The sequence below is a fragment of the Oncorhynchus tshawytscha genome, linkage group LG24 (genome assembly GCF_018296145.1).
Source record: "Oncorhynchus tshawytscha isolate Ot180627B linkage group LG24, Otsh_v2.0, whole genome shotgun sequence".
NCBI classification, from domain to species: domain Eukaryota; kingdom Metazoa; phylum Chordata; class Actinopteri; order Salmoniformes; family Salmonidae; genus Oncorhynchus; species Oncorhynchus tshawytscha.
Window position 1 is genome coordinate 12,797,393 of NC_056452.1, and position 23,451 is coordinate 12,820,843.

Consider the following 23,451-nt stretch of genomic DNA (forward strand, 5'->3'; position numbering starts at 1 on the left):
TGTACATATGTGTACATACCCACACACATATAACACGCACAAATGCATACTGACGCCACACAAACACTCACACTCATACACACACACACTTTTCATACTCACCACACACAGCTGCTGCAGTTTATTATCGTTCCTGTCCCCTAGTCACTTTAGCACTACTATATGTACATAACTAACTCAATTACCTCCTACCCCTGCACATCAACTCGGTACTCGTACTCCCTGTATAAAGCCATGTTATTTTTTACTTGTTATTGTTTTTCGTTATTCACTGTGTATTTATTCCTCATGTCACTATTTATATTTTTTATCTTTAGCTCTGCATTGTTTGAAAAGGATCCGTAAGTAAGAAATGCACTGTTAGTCTACACCTGCTGTTTACGAAGCATGTGCCAAATAACATTTGATTTGAATAGGTGGTTATTGTACTAACCTCTACTGTAGGTGATACACTTTTCTGGTAAGTGCCTTTAAAAAAAAACTTTAACAGTCACTCCCACACAGGGCTTTGGTCCAGTGCAAACAAAATACATTTTTGGCTTTTATTATTCTTTCCTTATTATGGCTCTAACGCCATTATTATGACCTCTCTCTCTCTCTCTCTCTCTCTCTCTCTCTCTCTGGTACAGGGTGACCCCCTGTCTGCATTGTACATTAGGACATGTCTTATTGATGTTCTCTAAAGAGATGCTGATGATCCCAGACACGTCCTCTCAAGCTGACCCAACATCAGTGGAGTAAACAAGTCTCCTATGCTGTCAGAACAGCTCAGTGTCTGAGCCACATTTATAACCAGGGGCGCAACTTTCACCGGGGACAGGGGGGAAATGTCCCCCCCACATTCTGAAATTGCATTTTCATCTCCCCAGTTTTAACATTGGAATGTGATAACAAAACGAGGCAACGGTGTGTTTTAGGACCATGCGGACACACCCGAGCGGTCGAATAGGCTGTTTGGAGTGTTTATCCGACTGGATAAACATATATATTTAAAAAATTATGTCCCCCACCACTTCTAAAAGCAAAGTTGCACCCCTGTTTATAACACACATCTAAGCTCTCCATATCTAGACCACCCTCCCCTTGAACACTCTCCTCTTGTTATATAACACTGGGACATTACAAACAATGTATGGGGTAAGGATGGATATCCACAGACCTTCTTGCACTGGCAATAGGAAATAGAGAGAGACAATAAAGGTTAGGAAGATTACATTTCATGATGACATTTTTTGCCAAGCTTTGATTTATTTTCAGAGGAATTAGAGAACAAATGTAAGCATGACAGGCCACTGATGTTATTATATCCTTTTAGAAAGAAAAACAGTGCAGTGAAACAGTCCACTGTTTTATAGTTCACTTTGGGGAACAAGAAAACAAGTTTGAGAACAGAGAGAAAGGAGGCCACCCCTGTAAATGAGAGGAAGAGGTGACACACAAAAGTGAAAACTAGGACAAGAGCAATGAAGGTCTGGTGTCTGAAAAAAGAGGAGAGAGAGAGATGGAGGAAGGAAGGAAGGATACAGAGCAACTTCTCTGGAGAGAGAAAGAGTGAGAGAGAGAGAGGGAGAGAAGGGAGAGCAGACAAGTAGTGTTGCTCTATTTGTTCACGGCTCAAGCCCCCCTGGACTTATTTGACCCACACCGCTCCCTTTTGTCAGTCCACAGTACTTGACCTTCAACATGATTTATGACAGCCTAGTTCTCACTCTCTGCCTCACTGCTTCTTGCCCAATTCCCAAAGAGTGTGAGAAGTCTTGAACCTCTCAAAAGGTGAGATCATCGAACTGATGATACTTGTTCAAATAACTGTCATTTCAATACATGTTACTTGAACAGGAAAAGACTGCAATAGAATACTCTGAGGTCACTGATATTGTTTCAAGACATAGGTAGAGGCAGACATACTCTCAGTACTGACATACACTCACCGAACAGTTTTATTAGGTACGCCCATCTAGTACCGGGTCGGATCCCCCTTTGCCACCAGAACAGACTGAATTCTTGGGGGCATTCTACAAGGTGTCAGAATCGTTCCCCAGGGACCTTGGTCCTTGCTGACGCGATGGCATCACACAGTTGCTGCAGATTGGACGACAGCACATTCATGCTGCGAACAGCCCGTTCCATTTCATCCGAAAGATGCTCTATTGGGTTGAGATCTGGGGACTACTCAGGCCACTCAAGTTAACTGAACTTGCTGTCATGTTCCAGGCCATGTTTTTTCACCCCTCAATTGTCCAGTGTTGGTGATCGCTGGAGCCGCTTCTTCTTGTTTTTAGCTGATAGGAGTGGAACCCGGGGTGGTCATCTACTGCGTTAGCCCATCCATGACGGAGGAGTTGTGCATTCCGAGATGCCATTCTGCACACAACTGTTGTACTGCGCCATTATTTGTCTGTTTGTGGCCCGTCAGTTAGCTTGCACGATTCTTTCCATTCTCCTTAGACCTATGTCATCAACAAAGTGTTTTTTGCCCACAGGACCTCATCTGACTGGATGTTTTATGTTTGTGGCAAAATTCTCAGTAACACTTTGACACTGTCGTGCGTAAAAATCCCAGGAAGGCAGACGTTTCTGAGATACTGGGTCCGGCGAGCCTGGCACCGACGATCATACCACGATCAAAGTTACTTAGGCCATTCTTTTTCCCCCTTCTAATGTTCAATCGAACAGTAACTGAATGCCTCAATGCCTGTCTGCCTGCTTTATATAGCAAGCCATGGCCAGGCGAGTCACTGTCTGTAGGAGCGATCCATTTTCGTGAACGGGGTGGTGTACCTAATAAACTGTCCGTGTAGTTGTTACAGAGGCTGAAGCTCCTTTTTCTTTCCTCTTCCCGTGGGCTGATCCAGTCCTGGTTATGTGTGTAACCAGCTTATCTTCTGCACCCTGTAGGCCTAGGCTGTCTTAGTTCTGGAGCAGTGGGTCTTGAGTGGAACAAATGGCCAGCCTGAGGGGGATATGGCTATGAGGAGTTCCCAACCGTTCAACTCCTCTACTCGTCAACCTTTCTGATCCGTGATTTCTGATGACTGCTCACAAAGGATTAGTGGGCGACTATGCGCTAAGGTTGATAAGGTTATCCCTGTTATTCTAATCCCATTCCACCAATCCAATCTATTCAGGATGACAAAGATGCCTGCATGCCTGCCTGTTGTTAAACAAGGCCAGGGAACCACCAACCAGTAAATTCATTGACAGTACTTGAGGCCATAAACTACTGAATTACGCAACAGTCATTGGTGTGGTAAGTCAAAGACATATTGGGAACAAACCCCAGGCACTAGGACCCAGTGCACGTGAGAGCGCGCTTCTGCTGCCAGAAGGTGGAGTGGTGGAGACGACGAGACGGGAGGGAACAATGAAAGAGCTGGCTGGTAGTGCTAAGCAGCAGAGAGATTGGAACAGAGAGATTGGAACAGCTGTGAAAAGGAGAGCGAAAAGCAACAATAGCACTCTTATTCAAAGAGGACACATGGAGAAACGGTGAATAGGTGCAGATAGAGAGTCGGGTCATTTTCCACGCAGGCTGAAAAGTATGCTGCAAATGAATGGATTTGGTGTGGTGTTGAATTGGGTCATGCAGACCCCAAGAAGAGCGAAAGATAAACACACACCCGCCTCTAGTTGCCTCGCAGGTTGAGGGTGGATGTGCGCTTTCAAGAGACAAACGGGCAATCTTACCGACCATTCGCCAAACCATAGAAGATAACGGAGTCAATTCTCCATTGGCACCGAATAACCCTAAATAGAAGAGCGCCTTTACGCACAGAACCAAACAGAGAATTACTATCAACACAGAGGGGAAAACAAGACACAAAGACGGACCTGAAGTCAGTTCACACTATAGGCTATTCATTTTTCAGACAAGAGAACCCTGCATAGTTGAAACAAAAACACAACTGCAGTTTAAAAATAAAACTTTCATATATGGACTCATTCGTTGATGTTGAAATATGATTCATTTAATTTAAAATAGAATAGTTTAAAAAAAACAGGAGATCTCTTCGGTTTATTGCCACCAAACCCCGGTGAATCAACCGGTCAGTTGAAGAGCGCAGGGTCTCCTCGCGCTGCGCAAATGCAGGACCATGGAGGAGACAGACAGGTCGCCAGCAGGTGAGTTAAGTTGCAACCTCTGATCGGACTTCATTATCACACAGATCGTGTGAAAGTTACCTCATTAGCATATGCACACATCTTGGGAAATATGATGCAATGGCAACTTGAATCATAAACGCAATGAACCGTTATTTATTGGTCAGTCTGTGTTTGCTTGTTTGTTTCTATGTATTGTGCTTTAGGCTATGTGCATCATTTTTAGTGTAGCCTAGTCTCTAAAGGTTTTCAGTGGTCTTTATTTATTTGCAAGTGGATTGTGGACTATTCATTCAACAAATTGTGATCATTATTTCACATAGATTTTAAGAACCATATTTCTTTCACCATTTACCTATTCAGCTATGCAATATGTTTTCTTTGAGGAAAAGGTGACATCTTCAAAATTGTCTCTATTGTACCTGTCTTTTTTTTAAAAACGTATTATTATTTTTTACAATTAAACAATTTGATGAGCACAGACATACCTTCAAGGTAGATGGGCTATTCAGTATATTCTCCAGGTGAACTTGAATGTGTGTTTCTCTCTCTAGGTGGATGTGATTGAGTTTTCCTCCACACATTTCCATAGTGCATGTACATTTTAAATCAGGCAGGATTTCCTTTCCCAGCCAGCACTTTTGCATTTGTTATTTAGCACCATTATGCACTAATAGAGTAACACAATGGGCTCTCGGAAGCACCATAAAGCGAGTGTACACTCTGGTCAGTGGCGTAAATATCTCACTGACAATGGCATGTATTGAACAAAAATCAATAAAAGCAGCAGGCCTTCTGGGTTGTAATGGACTCTAAATGAAACATGATGACGGCGAAGAGTTGGACATTCATTTTATTCACCATTTATTGCTTGATGAAACAGCGTTACTTCCTTGACCTTGCAGGGCAATCACAGGACCATTGTTCACTAACCCCGTTGCAAAGTGTTCATCAACAACTTCGTGAAGCCAGTACGTTACTGTACTATATGAATAAATCACAGTACAGTTTCACTCTATATACTGGAAAATGGTTAAATCCCATACTGTATAATTCATGGTAGCCTATCATACACTGTAGCGTACCATATATATAATAGAACACGCTGTCCTGTCGACAGCATGCACACCACTCTGCCCTGTTTTGCAATTAACACAGTGCACTGAGCAGTACACCTACTGTATAGCCTGTGTCATGTGTAGCGTGTAGACAGGGGGCAGGTTGGACATGACAGACCTGGTGGGCTGGTAAATCATGACACGCTTCGGTGGCAGGTAAATTGATGTGCTTAACTGAATGGATAGGCGTGATGTTAGATCAGCGGAGGCATCTACAGCGGAGGCATTCCATCCGAAGTCAATGAGGCCAGAGGAAAGGGGAAGGAACGAGTGAGAGGATTGGACTTGATTGGATTTCAGCCCATCTGGTTCAGTGATCTCAGCAGCCTCAGCAATCAATCCAGCCTGATGTCACCACAGGGTTGGCGTTTGGCGGTATGATCCCCCCATCGTCATGGTAATACATCAAGGCCTGATTCTCTGGTTACAGTGGTCCCCTCCAGCCAATGGCCAAGTTTCTCTTTAGATCCTCCTCATCATAATACAGCCAAACTGTGTCTCTCCCAGCCTGTTGTAGACTCTTCTAGACTCTAGTCTGCTACAGTTGTTGTCAGTATAGCTGTGGAGTCACGGTTACCCATCCATTTCATATCAAAGAGATTAATTATCCTCCCTGCCTTGGGGAAGGCTGCTGTGTTTCGCTCCCATTTCATGTCCTCAATCCTATAGTGTCAGTCATGACATTAAACATTCCTACACTGTAGTGTGCATACAGGGTGAGGGGTCATACGGTATATTTTCCTATTGGCTGGCTGAGCACAGCTTTTTGACTGTTGAGTGGTTTTGTGTGGCTCTACTGTTTTGATAATTGCTTTTGCATGATGTAGACTAGACATTTCATGTGGAATGGTGTACTAGCTATTTCATGTTGAATGGTGCTCTACATCCTTATAGTTCAATCCATTGTAATTAGCAGTAGCACACGGTCTAGTTTCTTTGAATCTAGCTGCTCTGCTCACAATAGAGCAATAATAGGTGGACAGTTGACTGCTCTCTGGGTGTTTACCCTCGGGTAGGGTTACCGCTCTGTGCTGTGGTCCGTATTGTCCAGTCCCACTCGGCGTGGTGGCGAGGTGATGCCTTACTATGCCTGACTGTCCCTGACCGTCCCTGACAGCTCTCAGCAGAAGCAGCAGGTGTTGAGGCGGGCATGAGAGAGAGAAATAGAGAGGGAGTCAAGTGGCACCCGCACGGCTCAGAGGCTCAGTGGGGGGGTGGAGGACAGAGAAGAGAGAGCCGGATCAGCAGAGTGAAGGTGATTTGTCAAAATGAGTGGATGTGGCCCCGGCTGCTGGTCTGTCCAATCACCAGCCAGCAGGAAGTCTCCAATGTTATGGGCCTGTGTGAGGAAAACTGAGGAGTGCTACTGTAGCTAGCTCTCCTCCTACCTGGCTCTACTGGCACTCGTGCTGTTAAGGTAGATGATTCAGTTATTTACTACTGAGTGGTGGACCGTGGAGCTAGATAACACTCACAGGGCGCTCCTATTGAACAAGTTGTTTATTGAGGTTATATTGAATAAAGTGTTTTGTTGTTCCTCTCAAGCATGTCCTCAGTGCTCACAAACTGTGATACAGTGTGTGTGTGTGAGACAGTGGAGGCCCCTCAGAGAAGGAAGGGAAGGACCATCCTACTCAGTGAATTTCATTTCTTTTAATGTAAAGTTGAAACTATACTAAACATATTCACGTCACCAAATAACTGGTTAAAACACTGTTTTGCAATGAAGGTCTACAGTAGCCTCAACAGCACCCTCTATGGTAGACCAATGGTGTAGCCGGAGGACAGCTATTTTCCGTCCTCCTCTGGGTAGGAGACTTCAATACAAAACCTAGGAGGCTCATGGCTCTCACCAACTTCCATAGACTTACACAGTAATTATGACTACATCCAGAGGACGTCCTCCGACCTATCAAAGCTCTTGCAGCATGAACTGAAATGTTGTCCAAGCAATCAAAGGTTCAGAGAATCACTCTATTACCGGAAGCATAAGCTGTATAAACTACAGCTAGCTAGCACTGCAGTATGGTGAGTTGTTGACTCAAAGAGAGAGGACAATAGTTAAATTAATTTGCTCAAAATGGTTGATCTTTCAAAATTAAGGAGATGCAGAGGGAGAGAGCTAGTTATATTTCGTTGTGTTGTGCACTGAAATCCACAAGTGAAGGGAAAAGCTGAGAGGAGGAGTGCGTAGATGTGAGAGAATTATACGAGCAAAGTGATGATGCTGTATGTGGATCCTATGAAAGTGAAAGGTGTGTGCGGGTTATCTGGGGTATATTCATTCTGCCGATTCGGTTGCAAAATATTTCTTAAAACAGAAGCGGAACGAAACTTGGATGAACCTACCTTAATTTGTCCAATAGAAACTCTCGTTTTAGTTGCAAAACGGAATGCAACTACTTGGACTATTGATTACCCCTCAGATCAGCTAGATACAGGCAAGAGTGTGCAAAACGGTATTGAACACGTCACTGTCTCACCTTGATTACTCCAATTTGTCTCGACCTGTGCAACTACATTATGAACTTTTATTTGTAGGCTAGGTTGTAGCAACCGCATGATGGGTATACGGCAAATGTGAGTAGCCTAAACCTATCAATGTCATATGAATGATGGTCATCCAATATGCTGTAATAGAAAACCCACCTACCCACGCGTGTGTGAGAGATTATGAATTTTCAGCTGAGACAAAATGTAGAGTCCATTAGGGCCTGGGAGAGAGAAGTGAGTCAGACATTGCAATCAAATTATTTATTTCATTTGTCTCCTGTTTACATTTCTCAAGAATAGAGAAGAGGGAATTGAGGAGGTGGACTTTAGAAGCTATGAAGAGCGCAAACTCTCCATATTGATTTGCTGTGTCAGACACCCACGCCCCCACTTTTTAGAATCAGTAGGCCAATTCTTCAGAATGGATTGTAAAAGAGCGGCCATGTTTCATTTCATTGAAGGTTTGACACCTCTAACACAGCAGCTAAAGTAGTGTAACGGCTGTTGGTGGAAGAAGGTGAGGACCAAAGCGCAGCGTGGTTCATGTTATTTATTAAACTGAACACTAAATACAACAAGTAACAAAAGAACTGAAACAGCTCCGTCAGGTGCAAAACACACTAAACAGAAAATAACTACCCACACCACACAGGTGGGAAAAGGCTACCTAAGTATGGTTCTCAGAGACAACAATAGACAGCTGCCTCTGATTGAGAACCACACCCGGCCAAACACAGAAATCCAAAACATAGAAAGCCCACCCTAGTCACACCCTGGACTAACCAAAATAGAGAATAAAAGCCTCTCTATGGCCAGGGCGTGACAGTACCCCCCCCAGCCCCCCCCAAAGGTGTGGACTCTAAAGGTGAGGGTCCGGGTGGGCCTTCTTTATGGCGGCGGCTCTGGTGTGGGACGTGGACAGGCGGGAGGCTCTGGCAGTGCCGGACAGGCGGGAGGCTCTGGCAGTGCCGGACAGGCGGGAGGAGACGGAGGGAGGAGACGGAGAGACAGCCTGGTCCTTGGAGGAGGCACAGGATAGACCAGGCCGTGGAGGCGCACTGTCTCGAACTACGGGCCTGCTCAACCCGTCCTGGCTGGATGGTCATTTTAGCCCGGCACGTGCGGGGCGCAGGACGCACTGGGCTGTGCAGACACACGGGAGACACAGTGCGCAGCGCCGACACAGGATATCCTGGCCCGAGGAGACTCACTGGAGGTCTGGAGAGCAGGGCTGGCACCAGCCGTCCTGGCTGGATCCTCACCCTAGCCCGGCAGATGCGGGGAGCTGAGATGTAACCCCCCCAAAATGTTTTTTTTTTTTTTTTTTTGGGGGGCTGCCTCTCGGGCTTCCTTGCCAGCCGTGCCAACTCCTCGTAGTGTTGCCGCTCAGCCTTAGCTGCCTCCAGTTCCTCCTGTGGACGGCAATACTCCCCAGACTGTGCCCAGGGTCCCTTGCCTTCCAGTATCTCCTCCCATGTCCATTTCTCCAGATAGCGCTGCTCCTCCTTACCATGCTGCTTGGTCCTTTGGTGGTGGGTAGTTCTGTAACGGCTGTTGGTGGAAGAAGGTGAGGACCAAAGCGCAGCGTGGTACATGTTCGTGTTATTTATTAAACTGAACACAACAAGTAACAAAAGAACAACTGAAACAGCTCCATCAGGTGCAAAACACACTAAACAGAAAATAACTACCCACACCACACTGGTGGGGAAAAGGCTTCCTAAGGATGGTTCTCAATCAGAGACAACGATAGACAGCTGCCTCTGATTGAGAACCACACTGGCCAAACAACATAGAAAATGAACATAGAATGCCCACCCTAGTCACACCCATGACAAGCAGACCTAATGGTGACATTAATACAGCTATGATTGAATAACGTGAGCTGTCCAAAGCAATACCTTTTAAATAAAGCTTTTTTTAAATATTCTTTATATCGGCTGATTCGCCTCAACTCAAGCTTATGACATGACATTCATCACGGAACTTTTTTCTCACAGGCTACAATTAACTCTGATTGCGTTATTCATACAGTTTTAATTAAATGGCCAGACTCAGAGTATAGGATGCTACTGTGTAGATGAGATCCCTACTGCAGTATTAAAGTGTAAGAGAGAGATGTCCACTTGAAGTTGCCAAGCTGCGTCTATTATCAGGGGAAACGGTTCCCATGGAAATGTAATGTTAAAGGTCCAATGCAGCCGTTTTTATCTCAATATCAAATAATTTCTATGTAACAATTAAGTACCTTACTGTGATTGTTTTCAATTAAAATGGTCAAAAATAAACAAAAATAGCTTCTTTGTAAAGAGCAATTTCTCAAGCAAGAATTTTGCTAGGACTGTCTGGGAGTGCCCACTGGACAAAAACTGTTTGAATCAACATTGTTTCCAGTCATTTCAACCCAAAATTCATTGTGATGACCAGGGGCATCATTTTTCAAACATCTGAAACAGCTTTTTCCTGCTATCTAGAGACAAAACCGTTATGCTTAATTCCATTTTAAAAAATAAGTATTTTTCTGCATATCTAAGCATACCTCTTGAGCTGTCTGTATCCTCCTGACTGGTGTTTTTTTTAATTTTTAGAAACTAAATATGTTTCTATGCATCTTTGCAAAATCTGTAAATGATTGAAAGGAATGTGAATCCTATTCAGTACATTATGTAATTGCTTTTCTATAGTCTACCAACCTTGTCAGCAGGCATGCCAGCTAAGATAGTTCGACAAGCCAGCTACTCTAACTTGATTGATAGCCTGAAATGGCTTCTTTGTAGCTAGTTATGAGGTTGAGAGATTGGGAACCTATCTGGGCTACCTAAAGGAAACTTCATAAAATTGCTAGGTGGCAAGTAATATTACAGAGAAACAACAACCAAAATATACAAATAAAAGTATATTTTTTAAACAGGACAAATCTGAGTGGGCATGTGCCCCTGTGCCCCCTATGGGCATGATGTCTTTGGTGATGATGTGGAAAACTGATTGAATTTTCAAAAACGCATCAACGTAAGGGAATTTCCTATTTTTTTTGGTTGATTTCACATTGAATTCACATTAGTTGACAACTCAACCAAATGTAAATCAAAACTAGACGTTGAACTGACGTCTGTGCCCAGTGGGTGGTCTGCGTGGGGAGGGTAAAACGAAAAACTAGCTGTTATTGGCAGAGAGGTTTGAAACTCTCTTTCCCATTGTTCTATTAACTAATGTACTGCCAAAACAGGCTAAAATTCAGGCGGTCTTTTCAAACAGCTCTTACACTAACATGGCATCGTCCATCTTCGCTATTGCGCAGTATTATTCCAACCTCATAGTGTGGAAATGTATATAAAACACAGGAAATCATATTTTTGACTGCACTGGGCCTTTAATTTAACACCAATATGAAAGACAAAAGAGCCTAATTATTGATGTGTTCTCATGTTGAGATGAATGGAGATGAATAGGCACTCAAACACCAGGCCAATATTGTACAGATAGAACATTTCAGTGAATATGGGAAAAGGATGAGATGAGGCACAAGGGATCAATTATAGATTCAAGACCAAACAATCTTTACACAAAACAACACTTCTTTACTAAAGTAAAGAACAAAGGAGACATACAGCACCTTCAGAAAGAATTCATACCCTTGGACTTCTTCCACACTTTGTTCTGTTACAGCCTGAATTCAAAATGGATTAAATAGATTAAAAAACTTCTCATCCATCTATAGACAATACCGTATAATGATAAAGTGAAAACATGTTTTTAGAAATGTTTGCACATTTATTACAAATAAAAAACAGAAATACCTTATTTACATAAGTATTCAGACTCTTTGCTATGACACCACAAATTAAGCTCAGGTGCATCCAATTTCTTTGATCATTCTTGAGATGTCACTCACTACAACTTGATTGGAGTCCACCTGTGGTAAATTAAATTGTTTGGACATGACCTGTCTATATAAGGTCCCACAGTTGACAGTGCATGTCAGAGCAGAAAATATACCCCCATAATGTCCAAGGAACTCACCGTAGAGCTCCAAGATATAATTGGGATGAGGCATAAATCTAGGGACGGCTATTAAACAATTTCTAGAGTGTTCAAAGTTTCCAAGAGCACAGTGGTCTCCATCATATCAACAACAAAAAAATGGAACTACGCAGACTCTGCCTTGGGCTGTCCGCCCAAACTGAGAAACCGGGCAAGAAGGACCTTGGCCAGAGAGTTGACCAGGAACCCAATGACCACTCTAACAGAACCACAGAGTTTCTTGGCTAGGATAACAGTCTCTACAGCACTCCACCAATCTGGGCTTTATGGGAGAGTGGCCAGACGGAAGCCACTCCAGAGAAAAAGGCACATGACAGCACGCCTGGAGTTTCCAAAAAGACACTTGAAAGACTCTGAGATAAGACAAAATACTCTGTGGTCTGATGATACTATTGAACATTTTGGCCTGAATGCAAAGCGCTGTGTCTGGAGAAAACAAGGCACAGCTCATCACCCGTCTAACACCATCCCTACTGTGAAGCATGGAGGTGGCAGCATCATGCTATTGGGATTATTCAGCGGCATGGACTGGGAGACTGGTAAGGATAGAGGGAACAATGAATGCCAAATACAGGGAAATCCTTGATGAGAACCTGCTTCAGAGTCCAAACGACCTTAGACTGGGAAAAAGATTTATGTTCCAACAGGACAATGACCCCCAAGCATACAGCCAAAGCAATGCTGGATTGGCATCAGAACAAGAATGTGAAAGTCCTTGAGTGGCCCAGCCAATCAAACTGAGACAAAAAATAAAACATTTTGGCATTAGTCTCGCAGGGTTCATCTCTATTCTCATCTCAAGCCAAGAGTTTGTTCAGTAAAGGTCGTCTGGCTATTTCACTAGCCATCTCGTGTCTGGGCATATGGAGGTCCAGGCTATTACTGTAGACCATTTTAATATAATAATACAGTTTTTGCAATTTAGCAGAAATGTTGGTGTGTGTGTGTGGTTCACGCAGTTTCTTCTGTCTGTTAGTGTGGACTATTCTGGACCTTAAATGGTATGCTTTTGTCTGTTAGGGCATTCTGGGCTTTAAAGGGGATGTCTTATCTGTTAGGTTAGCGAAGTAGACAACCTCTGCGCTGATTGCTGCTAGAGGTCATTTTTCAGTTCACAGCAAAGGAAACATTGCAGAAAATACCAAATGGCTGCATGTGGTGATCTCTAGAGTCTAGAACAGTGTTACTCGCTATTTCTTGTAAGGGGGCCACTTTGGGTTGAGACAATCATTCAGAGGGCCGCACAGATCTTTAATTTGTCACATTGTATGATTTTTAAGTAAGTCATTTGCATTTTATTGCATAACATACAGTGGGGCAAAAAAGTATTTAGTCAGGTTAGTCAGGAGGTTTTCACTCAAAATCTCACAATACATGGCCCCATTCATTTACACGGATCAGTTGTCCTGGTCCCTTTGCAGAAAAACAGCCCCAAAGCATGATGTTTCCACCCCCATGCTTCACAGTAGGTATGGTGTTCTTTGGATGCAACTCAGCATTCTTTGTCCTCCAAACACGACAAGTTGAGTTTTTACCAAAAAGTTATATTTTGGTTTCATCTGACCATATGACATTCTCCCAATCTTCTTCTGGATCATCCAAATGCTCTCTAGCAAACTTCAGATGGGCCTGGACATGTACTGGCTTAAGCAGGGGGACACGTCTGGCACTGCAGGATTTGAGTCCCTGGCGGCGTAGTGTGTTACTGATGGTAGGCTTTGTTACTTTGGTCCCAGCTCTCTGCAGGTCATTCACTAGGTCCCCCCGTGTGGTTCTGGGATTTTTGCTCACCGTTCTCGTGATCATTTTGACCCCACGGGGTGAGATCTTGCGTGGAGCCCCAGATAGAGGGAGATTATCAGTGGTCTTGTATGTCTTCCATTTCCTAATAATTGCTCCCACAGTTGATTTCTTCAAACCAAGCTGCTTACCTATTGCAGATTCAGTCTTCCCAGCCTGGTGCAGGTCTACAATTTTGTTTCTGGTGTCCTTTGACAGCTCTTTGGTCTTGGCCATAATGGAGTTTGGAGTGTGACTGTTTGAGGTTGTGGACAGGTGTCTTTTATACTGATAACAAGTTCAAACAGGTGCCATTAATACAGGTAATGAGTGGAGGACAGAGGAGCCTCTTAAAGAAGTTACAGGTCTGTGAGAGCCAGAACTCTTGCTTGTTTGTAGGTGACCAAATACTTATTTTCCACCCTAATTTGCAAATAAATTCATAAAAAATCCTACAATGTGATTTTCTGGATTTTTTTCTCTCTCATTTTGTCTGTCCTAGTTGAAGTGTACCTATGATGAAAATTACAGGCCTCTCATCTTTTTAAGTGGGAGAACTTGCACAATTGGTGGCTGGCTAAATATTTTTTGCCCCACTGTAAGTATTTGATACATCAGAAAAGCAGAACTTAATATTTGGTACAGAAACCTTTGTTTGCAATTACAGAGATCATACGTTTCCTGTGGCTCTTGACCAGGTTTGCACACACTGCAGCAGGGATTTTGGCCCACTCCTCCATACAGACCTTCTCCAGATCCTTCAGGTTTCGGGGCTGTCGCTGGGCAATACAGACTTTCAGCTCCCTCCAAAGATTTTCTATTGGGTTCAGGTCTGGAGACTGGCTAGGCCACTCCAGGACCTTGAGATGCTTATTACGGAGCCACTCCTTAGTTGCCCTGGCTGTGTGTTTCAATGCTCTTACTGAGGGAAGGAGGTTGTTGGCCAAGATCTCACGATACATGGCCCCATCCATCCTCCCCTCAATACGGTGCAGTCATCCTGTCCCCTTTGCAGAAGAGCATCCCTAAAGAATGATGTTTCCACTTCCATGCTTCACGGTTGGGATGGTGTTCTTGGGGTTGTACTCATCCTTCTTCTTCCTCCAAACACGGCGAGTGGAGTTTAGACCAAAAAGCTCTATTTTCGTCCACATGACCTTCTCCCATTCCTCCTCTGGATCATCCAGATGGTCATTCGCAAACTTCAGATGGGCCTGGACATGCGCTGGCTTGAGCAGGGGGACCTTGTGTACGCTTCAGGATTTTAATCCATGATGGCGTAGTGTGTTACTAATGGTTTTCTTTGAGACTGTGGGCCCAGCTCTCTTCAGGTCATTGACCAGGTCCTGCCGTGTACTTCTGGGCTGATCCCTCACCTTCCTCATGATCATTGATGCCCCACGAAGTGAGATCTTGCATGGAGCCCCAGACCGAGGGTGATTGACCGTCATCTTGAACTTCTTCCATTTTCTAATAATTGCACCAACAGTTGTTGCCTTCTCATCAAGCTGCTTGCCTATTGTCCTGTAGCCCATCCCAGCCTTGTGCAGGTCTACAATTTATCGCTGATGTCCTTACACAGCTCTCTGGTCTTGGCCATTGTGGAGAGGTTGGAGTCTGTTTGATTGAGTGTGTGGACAGGTGTCTTTTATACAGGTAACGAGTTCAAACAGGTGCAGTTAATACAGTTAATGAGTGGAGAACAGGTCCTCGTCAAAAACTAACAGGTCTGTGAGAGCCGGAATTCTTACTGGTTGGTAGGTGATCAAATACTTATGTCATGCAATAAAATGCAAATTAATTACTTAAAAATCATACAATGTGATTTTCTGGATTTTTGTTTTAGATTCCGTCTCTCACATTTGAAGTGTACCTATGATAAAAATTACAGACCTCTACATGCTTTGTAAGTAGGAAAACCTACCAACAGTGTATCAAATACTTGTTCTCCCACTGTACACACATCAAATAGGCTACATCACATGTATAAGACCCATATTAAGGGTTACCTCAGTAGTTGGATGAGCGAAAATGTCCCTTCTGCTCCTTGACTGAATTCATTCTAAATGTATAGTCTGTTGTTGTTATCCTTGTGAGGCAATCCATGTGTGCATTGGTCAGTCTGTTTCTCTGTTTTTGTTTCACAATGTTCATTGTTGAAAATGTTGCTTCACATGAATAAGTGCTGACCAGAAATTGTGTTACCTTTTTCACACACTGCTTCAGAAGTGGATGCTCTGTGTCTGACACAAGGCTCCAGAGATGGGTAACACCTGATCTTAGTTCACCTTGCAATGTGTCATGTGCCTGCAGCTCCACTATCTCACTCTCTATTCCAGCACAGTCAGGACAGAGGGCTGTGATGACTGGGGTCAGAGATGACACTGGCACATGAAAGGGGTTCTCAATGAAGTTGAAAAAACTCCTTGTACTCCATGATATCCTTGAATCTTGACTCAAACTCCAGCTTCAACTCTTCCAACACACGCACAAATACATCATAGCTAAAATGTTGCAGTATGTCTGGGTTGGATGTGGTGACTGCTCTGAGCTTTGGGAAATGAACAAACTGTCTGTCAAACAAACAGTGTGGTGATTTTATTTTGAAATGCTGTGACCACACGCAGCATTTTGCCTGGAGTTGTAGCTTTCCCTTGGAGCTGGAGATTCACCGTGTTCAGGTGGCAGGTGATGTCAGTTAGAAAAGAAAGCTTCAGTATCCACTGTGGATCATCCAGCTCTGGCTCGTCTCTCCCCTTGCTTGCAACAAATTTGCGGATTTAAAGGAGGAGAGAAATCTTTCCAAACATTCTGCCACGAGACAGCCATCTCTCCTCGTTGTGAATTATCAAGTCTTCGTATTCTGTCTGGTATTCCTCCGACAACTCGCGGAATTGCCGGTGATTCAGTGCCCTCGCAATAATTATGTTCACCCACGCACATGACTTGCTGCACCACATTCTGTAAGTCACAGTCTTTGAGTGTTTCCTGATGAATGATACAGTGAAACGTAACAAATTCGGGAATATCCTCTATCTTTCTCATCAGGCCTATGAGTCCTTTCTCCTTTCCTCGCATGTTTGGGGCACCGTAAGCGCACACAGATGCCAGATTTGACCAGTCAATATTATCAGCAAACAATGTAACAAGGACTTTCAGAATATCCTCTCCTCATTTTTGTCCCTAAAGAGGCATAGAAGTTCCTCTCTGAATGACTCATTTTGAGGGAATCGGACCCAAACACATAATTGGGCAATGTCACTTACATCAGTGCCTTCGTCAAGCGCAATACTAAAACACGGTGCCACGGACATGTCAGTAATCAGTTGCTTACCGATGTCCTCGTCAATGTCTTCTATCCGTCCTGTTATTGTCTGAGAGTTGCAGTCCCTTAATTTGCTTTAAAATAGCTTCATTGTTTGTGAAATCAGCATACAATAATTAGGGCTGAGGCCAAAAAACATTCTTTGACAATCTCTGCATCTGTGAAGGCCTTGTTTCTCGCGAATATCCAAGCAATCTCTGCGTCTGTGAAGGCCTTGTTTCTCGCGAATATCCAAGCAATCTCTGCGTCTGTGAAGGCCTTGTTTCTCGCGAATATCCAAGCAATCTCTGCAACAGTGCTAGATCTGTCCATCATTTGTCGCTGTCCTTTGAGCTGCGCGTCTGTGAAGGCCTTGTTTCTCCCGAATATCCAAGCAATCTCTGCAACAGTGCTAGATCTGTCCATCATTTGTCGCTGTCCTTTGAGCTGCGCTATTTTGTTGTTTCTGATGTTGCTTTGTGGCGGATATGTTTTGTCAAAGTGGGCATGATGTGACTGGAAATGTCACTCTACATTTGCTCGTTTAAAACTATTGACTGCCTTCTGGAAAATAAGACAAAGTGAGCTGGTCCCATCATGCAGTTAAAAAAACTACTTGTCTGTCCATTTCTCTTGGAACTTTCGTTCGATTTCCTTCTCTTAGCCATCGAAGCCACATTAGCTATGTTAGCTACGTTAGCTAGCTGCATTTCCCTGCCGCCATCTTCCTTATTTTCCTGGTTCTCCGGTGGTTGTTTGTTCATAGCTGTCACGTTGTTCTCCAGCTCTTTCCCCTCATTTTCATTGTCAATAGATTTACGTTTCTTTTTTACAATAAATCGATCCATGTCAACCAGACTGCAAAATGAGCTAGTAGCAAACTGATATGTGTCGGTCCCTGTAGCTGAGCAGTTGCGTTTTATTTTGGCAAACGTTCCAGTTCGGCCTTACTGTTCAACAGCTGTGCTATACTGCCATCTATCTGCCGTCCAGGGAACAATAGATATATCTAATGAAGTGATTCAGGCCTGCATTAAACACATTGAATTGAAACTGTATCATTGTTATGTACTATGAATGGAAAATAGGAAAATCACTGCAAATTAAGGGCTTGCGAGGTGCTAAGAATGACATGAATTGGGAATGATAAACTGGAATAGATCTCTCACTGCAATCCGCTCACCCATTTTAATGGCAGTCATACTGTATTATTTAACTAACATACCTTTATTTAAGTGTTTTGATCGTAGTAGATACAGTTGAAGTCGGAAATGTACATACAATGAGTTTGGAGTCATTTAACTTGTTTTTCAAGTTTATAACGGATAAATAAAATAATAAAACCACTCCACAAATTTCTTGTTAACAAACTATAGTTTTGGCAAGTCGGTTAGGACATCTACTTTGCACATGACACAAGTCATTTTTCAAACAATTGTTCACAGACAGATTATTTCACTTATAATTCACTGTATCACAATTCCAGTGGGTCAGAAGTTTACATACACTAAGTTGACTGTGCCTTTAAACAGCTTGGAAAATTCCAGAAAATGTCATGGCTTTAGAAGCTTCTGATAGGCTAATTGACATAATTTGAGTCAATTGGAGGTGTACCTGTGGATGTATTTCAAGGCCTACCTTCAAACTCAGTGCCTCTTTGCTTGACATCATGGGAAAATCAAAAGAAAACAAATTTGTAGACCTCCACAAGTCTGGTTAATCCTTGGGAGCAATTTCCAAATGCCTGAAGGTACTATGTTCATCTGTACGAACAATAGTACGCAAGTATAAACACCATGGGACCACGTAGCCGTCATACCGCTCAGGAAGGAGACGCGTTCTGTCTCCTAGAGATGAACGTACTTTGGTGCGAAAAGTGCAAATCAATTCCAGAACAACAGCAAAGGACCTTGTGAAGATGCTGGAGGAAACAGGCACAAAAGTATCTATATCCACAGTAAAACGAGTCATATATCGACATAACCTGTAAGGCCGCTCAGCAAGGAAGAAGCCACAGCTCCAAAACCGCAATAAAAAAGCCATGTGCAGTTTGCAACTGCACATGGGCACAAAGATCGTACACTTTGGAGAAATGTCCTCTGGTCTGATGAAACAAAAATAGAACTGTTTGGCCATAATGACCATCGTTATGTTTGGAGGAAAAGGGGGAGGCTTGCAAGCCGAAAAACACCATCCTAATCGTGAAGCATGGGGGTGGCAGCATCATGTTGTGGGGGTGCTTTGCTGCAGGAGGGACTGGTGCACTTCACCAAATAGATGGCAACATAAGCAAGGAAAATTATGTGGATATATTGAAGCAACATCTCAAGACATCAGTAAGGAAGTTAAAGCTTGGTCGCAAATGGGTCTTCCAAATGGACAATGACCCCAAGCATACTTCCAAAGTTGTGGCAAAATGGCTTAAGGACAACAAAGTCAAGGTATTGGAATGGCCATCACAAAGCCCTAACCTCCATCCTATCGAAAATTTGTGGGCAGATCTGAAACTTGACTCAGTTACACCAGCTCTGTCAGGAGGAATGGGCCAAAATTCACCCAACTTATTGTTGAAAGCTTGTGGAAGGCTACCCAAAACGTTTGACCCAAGTCAAACAATTTAAAGGCAATGCTACCAAATACTAATTGAGTGTATGTAAACTTCTGACCCACTGGGAATGTGATGAAAGAAATAAAAGCTGAAATAAATCATTCTCTCTCGTATTATTCTGACATTTCACATTCTTAAAATAAATTGGTGATCCTAACTGACCAAAGACAGGGAATTGTTACTTGGATTAAATGTCAGGAATTGTGGAAAACTGAGTTTAAATGTATTACATGTGTGTATGGATCATTTGAGTGTGCAGACTCTATTCAGTTATTTTAATGATCTACACTGGCTCAATAAAGCAAGGGACATAAGGATCTCACACCAGTGAAATCCGTATATATCCACGGTGCCACTCTGTTATAGCTGCCGAAGACAGAGTGGGATCAGAGAGCAGTATGGGAGCACAGTATGGCATGTGGCCTTAACTGAACATTTACGCTGAGTCGTGAGGAAAGAGACCCGGTGGAGACGCTCTGCCTCCCTCATGCAGCGCCGCAGCTGCTCTCTGGGAGAGATAGAAAACACAATGGCCATTTGATAGTGTCACTGCCGGACTGTGTGTACGGGGGCACACACACATACGCAAATGAGTGCACAGATACACGTAGGCAGACGCTCACACAAAAACCTATACACATGCAAACGTAGCTCGGTCACACACTTATGCACACACACATTCATCCAAACCCAGACTCACACATAACCCTCCATCAACACACTCACAAAGCACTTTGCAGGTTCCCATTTCCTGGTTCCCATTTAGAACTTTAGACTGCAGCTGATGCATCTCTTCCCCTCATCACATTCTGGGCCTCTTAATCATACTCTGCAAAGGAAATGAGGTAGCAGCGTCTTTGGTTCGGGATGTTTTTGTCTTAGTGGAGGCTGAGTAATGCGATTAGACTTGATGGCGGAGCGTTACATGTTCCCCGTGGAGCCCTAGGTGGCTGCAACTAGCATGCTAGAGCTGAAGGAGAGCCAGTAAACAAACATTCATTATGATTGATGGATCAGGAGCGGGATGGGGGATCCGGTCTAGTCAATCTGTTTCTAACTTTCAAAGGCTATTTGGGCAATTGAACCAAACTTGTTCAAAGCAGTTTTTTTGATAGCAACAAATGAGCAACATAGATATACACTGCATAGACAATGCACTGTACAGTTTTCACTCCTAGGCAGAAGACATGCTGCGACTTACAGTATGTCTATATATCTCTCTAATCGTGACTGATAAATTAGTATTCTTATGGAAGATACTTAGCGTCACTTTGGCCTTGTTTAGTCCCAGCATGGCTCCTGAGAGGCGTCACTGCAGACCCTGGTTTGATCCTTGACTGTATCACAATCGGCTGTGATCGGGAGTCCCATAGGGCGGCGCACAATTGGCCCAGCATTGTCTGGGTTAGGGGAGGCCAGGGTAGGCCACCTCCCGGTCGCGGCCGGTTACGACAGAGCCTGGGCGCGAACCCAGAGTCTCTGATGGCACAGCTGGCGCTGCAGTACAGCGCCCTTAACCACTGCGCCACCCAGGAGGCCCAATGGTCCATCTCTGTGTGAAGTACACACTGTTGGGGTTTGTGTGTGTGTTGATATTCATGCACAATAGATGACATCTCCATGTGAGATCAGCCTTGCCTTTATCAATAACCCTCTGTGTGTACAGTACAAGTAAACACACAGCACGTACAAACAGTCACACATAATGACAATGGTAGAGATGTATACATTTGTTTGTTTTTTAGGTCAGCCTTGCATTCCGAATAAGCTTATCTATTGTGTCAAAGAGTGTAATGAAGTATTGATGCCCTGTAATACCACAATGTCCTCCAATGGTCAGTCCGCCCTATTGCAAAGTCCTACCAAACATCTCGGCGACAACTTTTTCAGGGTTCAGCAACTGGAGTCGACAACCAACATTCCAACAGCTAGCCCAGAGCCACTACAAGCCAAATAATATTTACTGGGCACAACTAAAGTAATCCCTTTTTCTTCCTTCACGCTATCGATTGTATGGAAATGCATTTCTATTGGAAAAGGCACTTGAGTATAATCTGGATTATATTATTAGTATTATATTATATCCACCACTGTCTTTACCATTTCTGTCAGCTGTTTCTATCCCTACATCCAACTCGTGTACTGTCAATATTGTCTGCATGAGTTCCTAGAAGATCAGCGACCCTTAGACCCAGTCTAAGACACATGGCTAACTTCCCAGAGGGACTCTATGTCAAATATGTTTACCAGGCACCAAAGGAGGCTGGTGGGGGGAGCTATAGGAGGACTGGCTCATTGTGATGGCTGGAATGGAATCAATGGAACAGTATCAAACACATCAAACATATAGAAACCATGTTTGATTCCATTCTATGAATTCCATTTCAGCCATTACACAGAGCCTGTCTTCCTATAGCTCCTCCCACCAGCCTCCACTACCACGCACACAACCAATCCCCTTCTACTCCCCTGCCACTGCATTGATTGTATGCAAATGAAGATGTACTCGAACCTGTCGGTTGTGCACTGAGTGGACAAAACATTAGGAACACCTTCCCAATATTGAGTTGCACCCCCTTTTGTCCTCAGAACAGCCTCAATTCGGATTTTACAAGGTGTCGAAAGCATCCACAGGGATGCTGCCCCATGTTGACTCCAATGTTTCCTACAGTATCAAGTTGGCTGTATGTCGTTTGGGTGGTGGACCTTTCTTGATACACACGGAAATCTGTTGAGCGTGAAAAACCCAGCAGCGTTGCAGTTCTTGACAGACTCAAACAGGTGCGTCTGGCACCTACTACCATACCCTGTTCAAAGGCACTTAAATCATTTGTCTTACTCATTCACACTCTGAATAGCACACATACACAATCCATGTCTCAATCCATGTCTCCTCCCTTTCATCTACACTGATTCAAGTGGATTTAACATGTTGATGTTAACACATTGATGTGACATCAATAAGGGATCATAGCTCTCACCTCAGTGTAGTCATTCACTTGCACATAGGCAAACACGCATACACACACACACACACACAGACACACACACACACTAAGTCAAAGTTGTCACGTGTGTGTGTTTGATCGGCAATAAGCTTGCTGTATTTAGCATGAAACTCTCCTAGTCTTTACTGTCTCAGACATGACATAATGTTACGTAATGTTATGTTTGTGTGTTTTCTTCTGTCCCCAGTGTGCCCCACAGCGTCAAAGCGAGCCTGTCTCTGTCTCCGTCAGGGCCGGGCCAGGTGGGCAGCGGCAGGGGCTCTCCCACCTCCAAGGTGGGCTACTGCGGTGGTGGCGGTGTACCTGTGGAGGACATGCAGGCTCTGGCCATAACCTCCCTGTCGTCTGCAGATGTGGCTAAACACTACGAGCATATTCGCAAGCTGGGCAAGGGCACCTACGGCAAGGTGGACTTGGTGGCACACCGCACACAGGGTGAGTCAGAGGCCATGCATGGGTGTGGTGAAGGGACTTTGTTGGGAGCAAAGGTTTCAATAGAGTTTACACGGTCATACCACAACAGAACCAGAGAGCCAGATGGTGCAATAGAATGTAGGCTAAGTCAAGAGTTCAATTAAACGGGGCACTACAGTGACAGGGCATTTGTGAGGTCAAAGGTCACAATAGTGTAAGAATTCGGGGTGAAAAGGCTCTTTAGGTTGAGAGTTGATTAAAAGGTTACATGCCATTAAGGTGAAGAGGGCACTAGACCGGGTAAAAGTGCAGTGGGAGCTTTCTAAGATGCTCTGATTGCACAGCTGTGTGCCTAGTCAACAGCTGAGGGTGTGTTTCAGAGCACAGAGGCAGCTGGTACAGAGAGGGGAGTGGAGGAGGTTTCAGATACACAGAATCAGATTGCACAGGCATATTTAGTTAAATTCACTTAATAAATGTCAGTTTAGTTTATACGTTTGCCTTGACTCTAAAATATTGCTCTGATACTGTACAGTATTTTGACAGTCTGTCTGTTTTCTGTTTTCTGAAGTGTTGCCAAACAAC

The 23,451-nt window shown here is 43.9% G+C and overlaps 1 protein-coding gene across 1 annotated transcript; it reads left to right on the top strand.

Moving 5' to 3' along the window:
* The first annotated feature begins 3,390 nt into the window (after positions 1 to 3,390).
* Positions 3,391 to 23,409, top strand: LOC112223255 (serine/threonine-protein kinase SBK1). The gene is made up of 3 exons (XM_024386276.2): positions 3,391 to 4,122; positions 22,640 to 22,887; positions 23,402 to 23,409. The coding sequence occupies exons 1-3, from the start codon at positions 4,085 to 4,087 to the stop codon at positions 23,407 to 23,409; spliced, it is 294 nt and encodes a 97-aa protein (XP_024242044.1). The 5' UTR covers positions 3,391 to 4,084.
* Positions 23,410 to 23,451: the final 42 nt, after the last annotated feature.

Bases quoted from the DNA above. Each gene is read 5' to 3' on its own strand.
- LOC112223255 (XM_024386276.2), top strand. From the start codon at position 4,085: ATGCAGGACCATGGAGGAGACAGACAGGTCGCCAGCAG. The intron at 4,123-22,639 runs GTGAGTTAAGTT...TTCTGTCCCCAG, and splicing joins GACAGACAGGTCGCCAGCAG to TGTGCCCCACAGCGTCAAAG.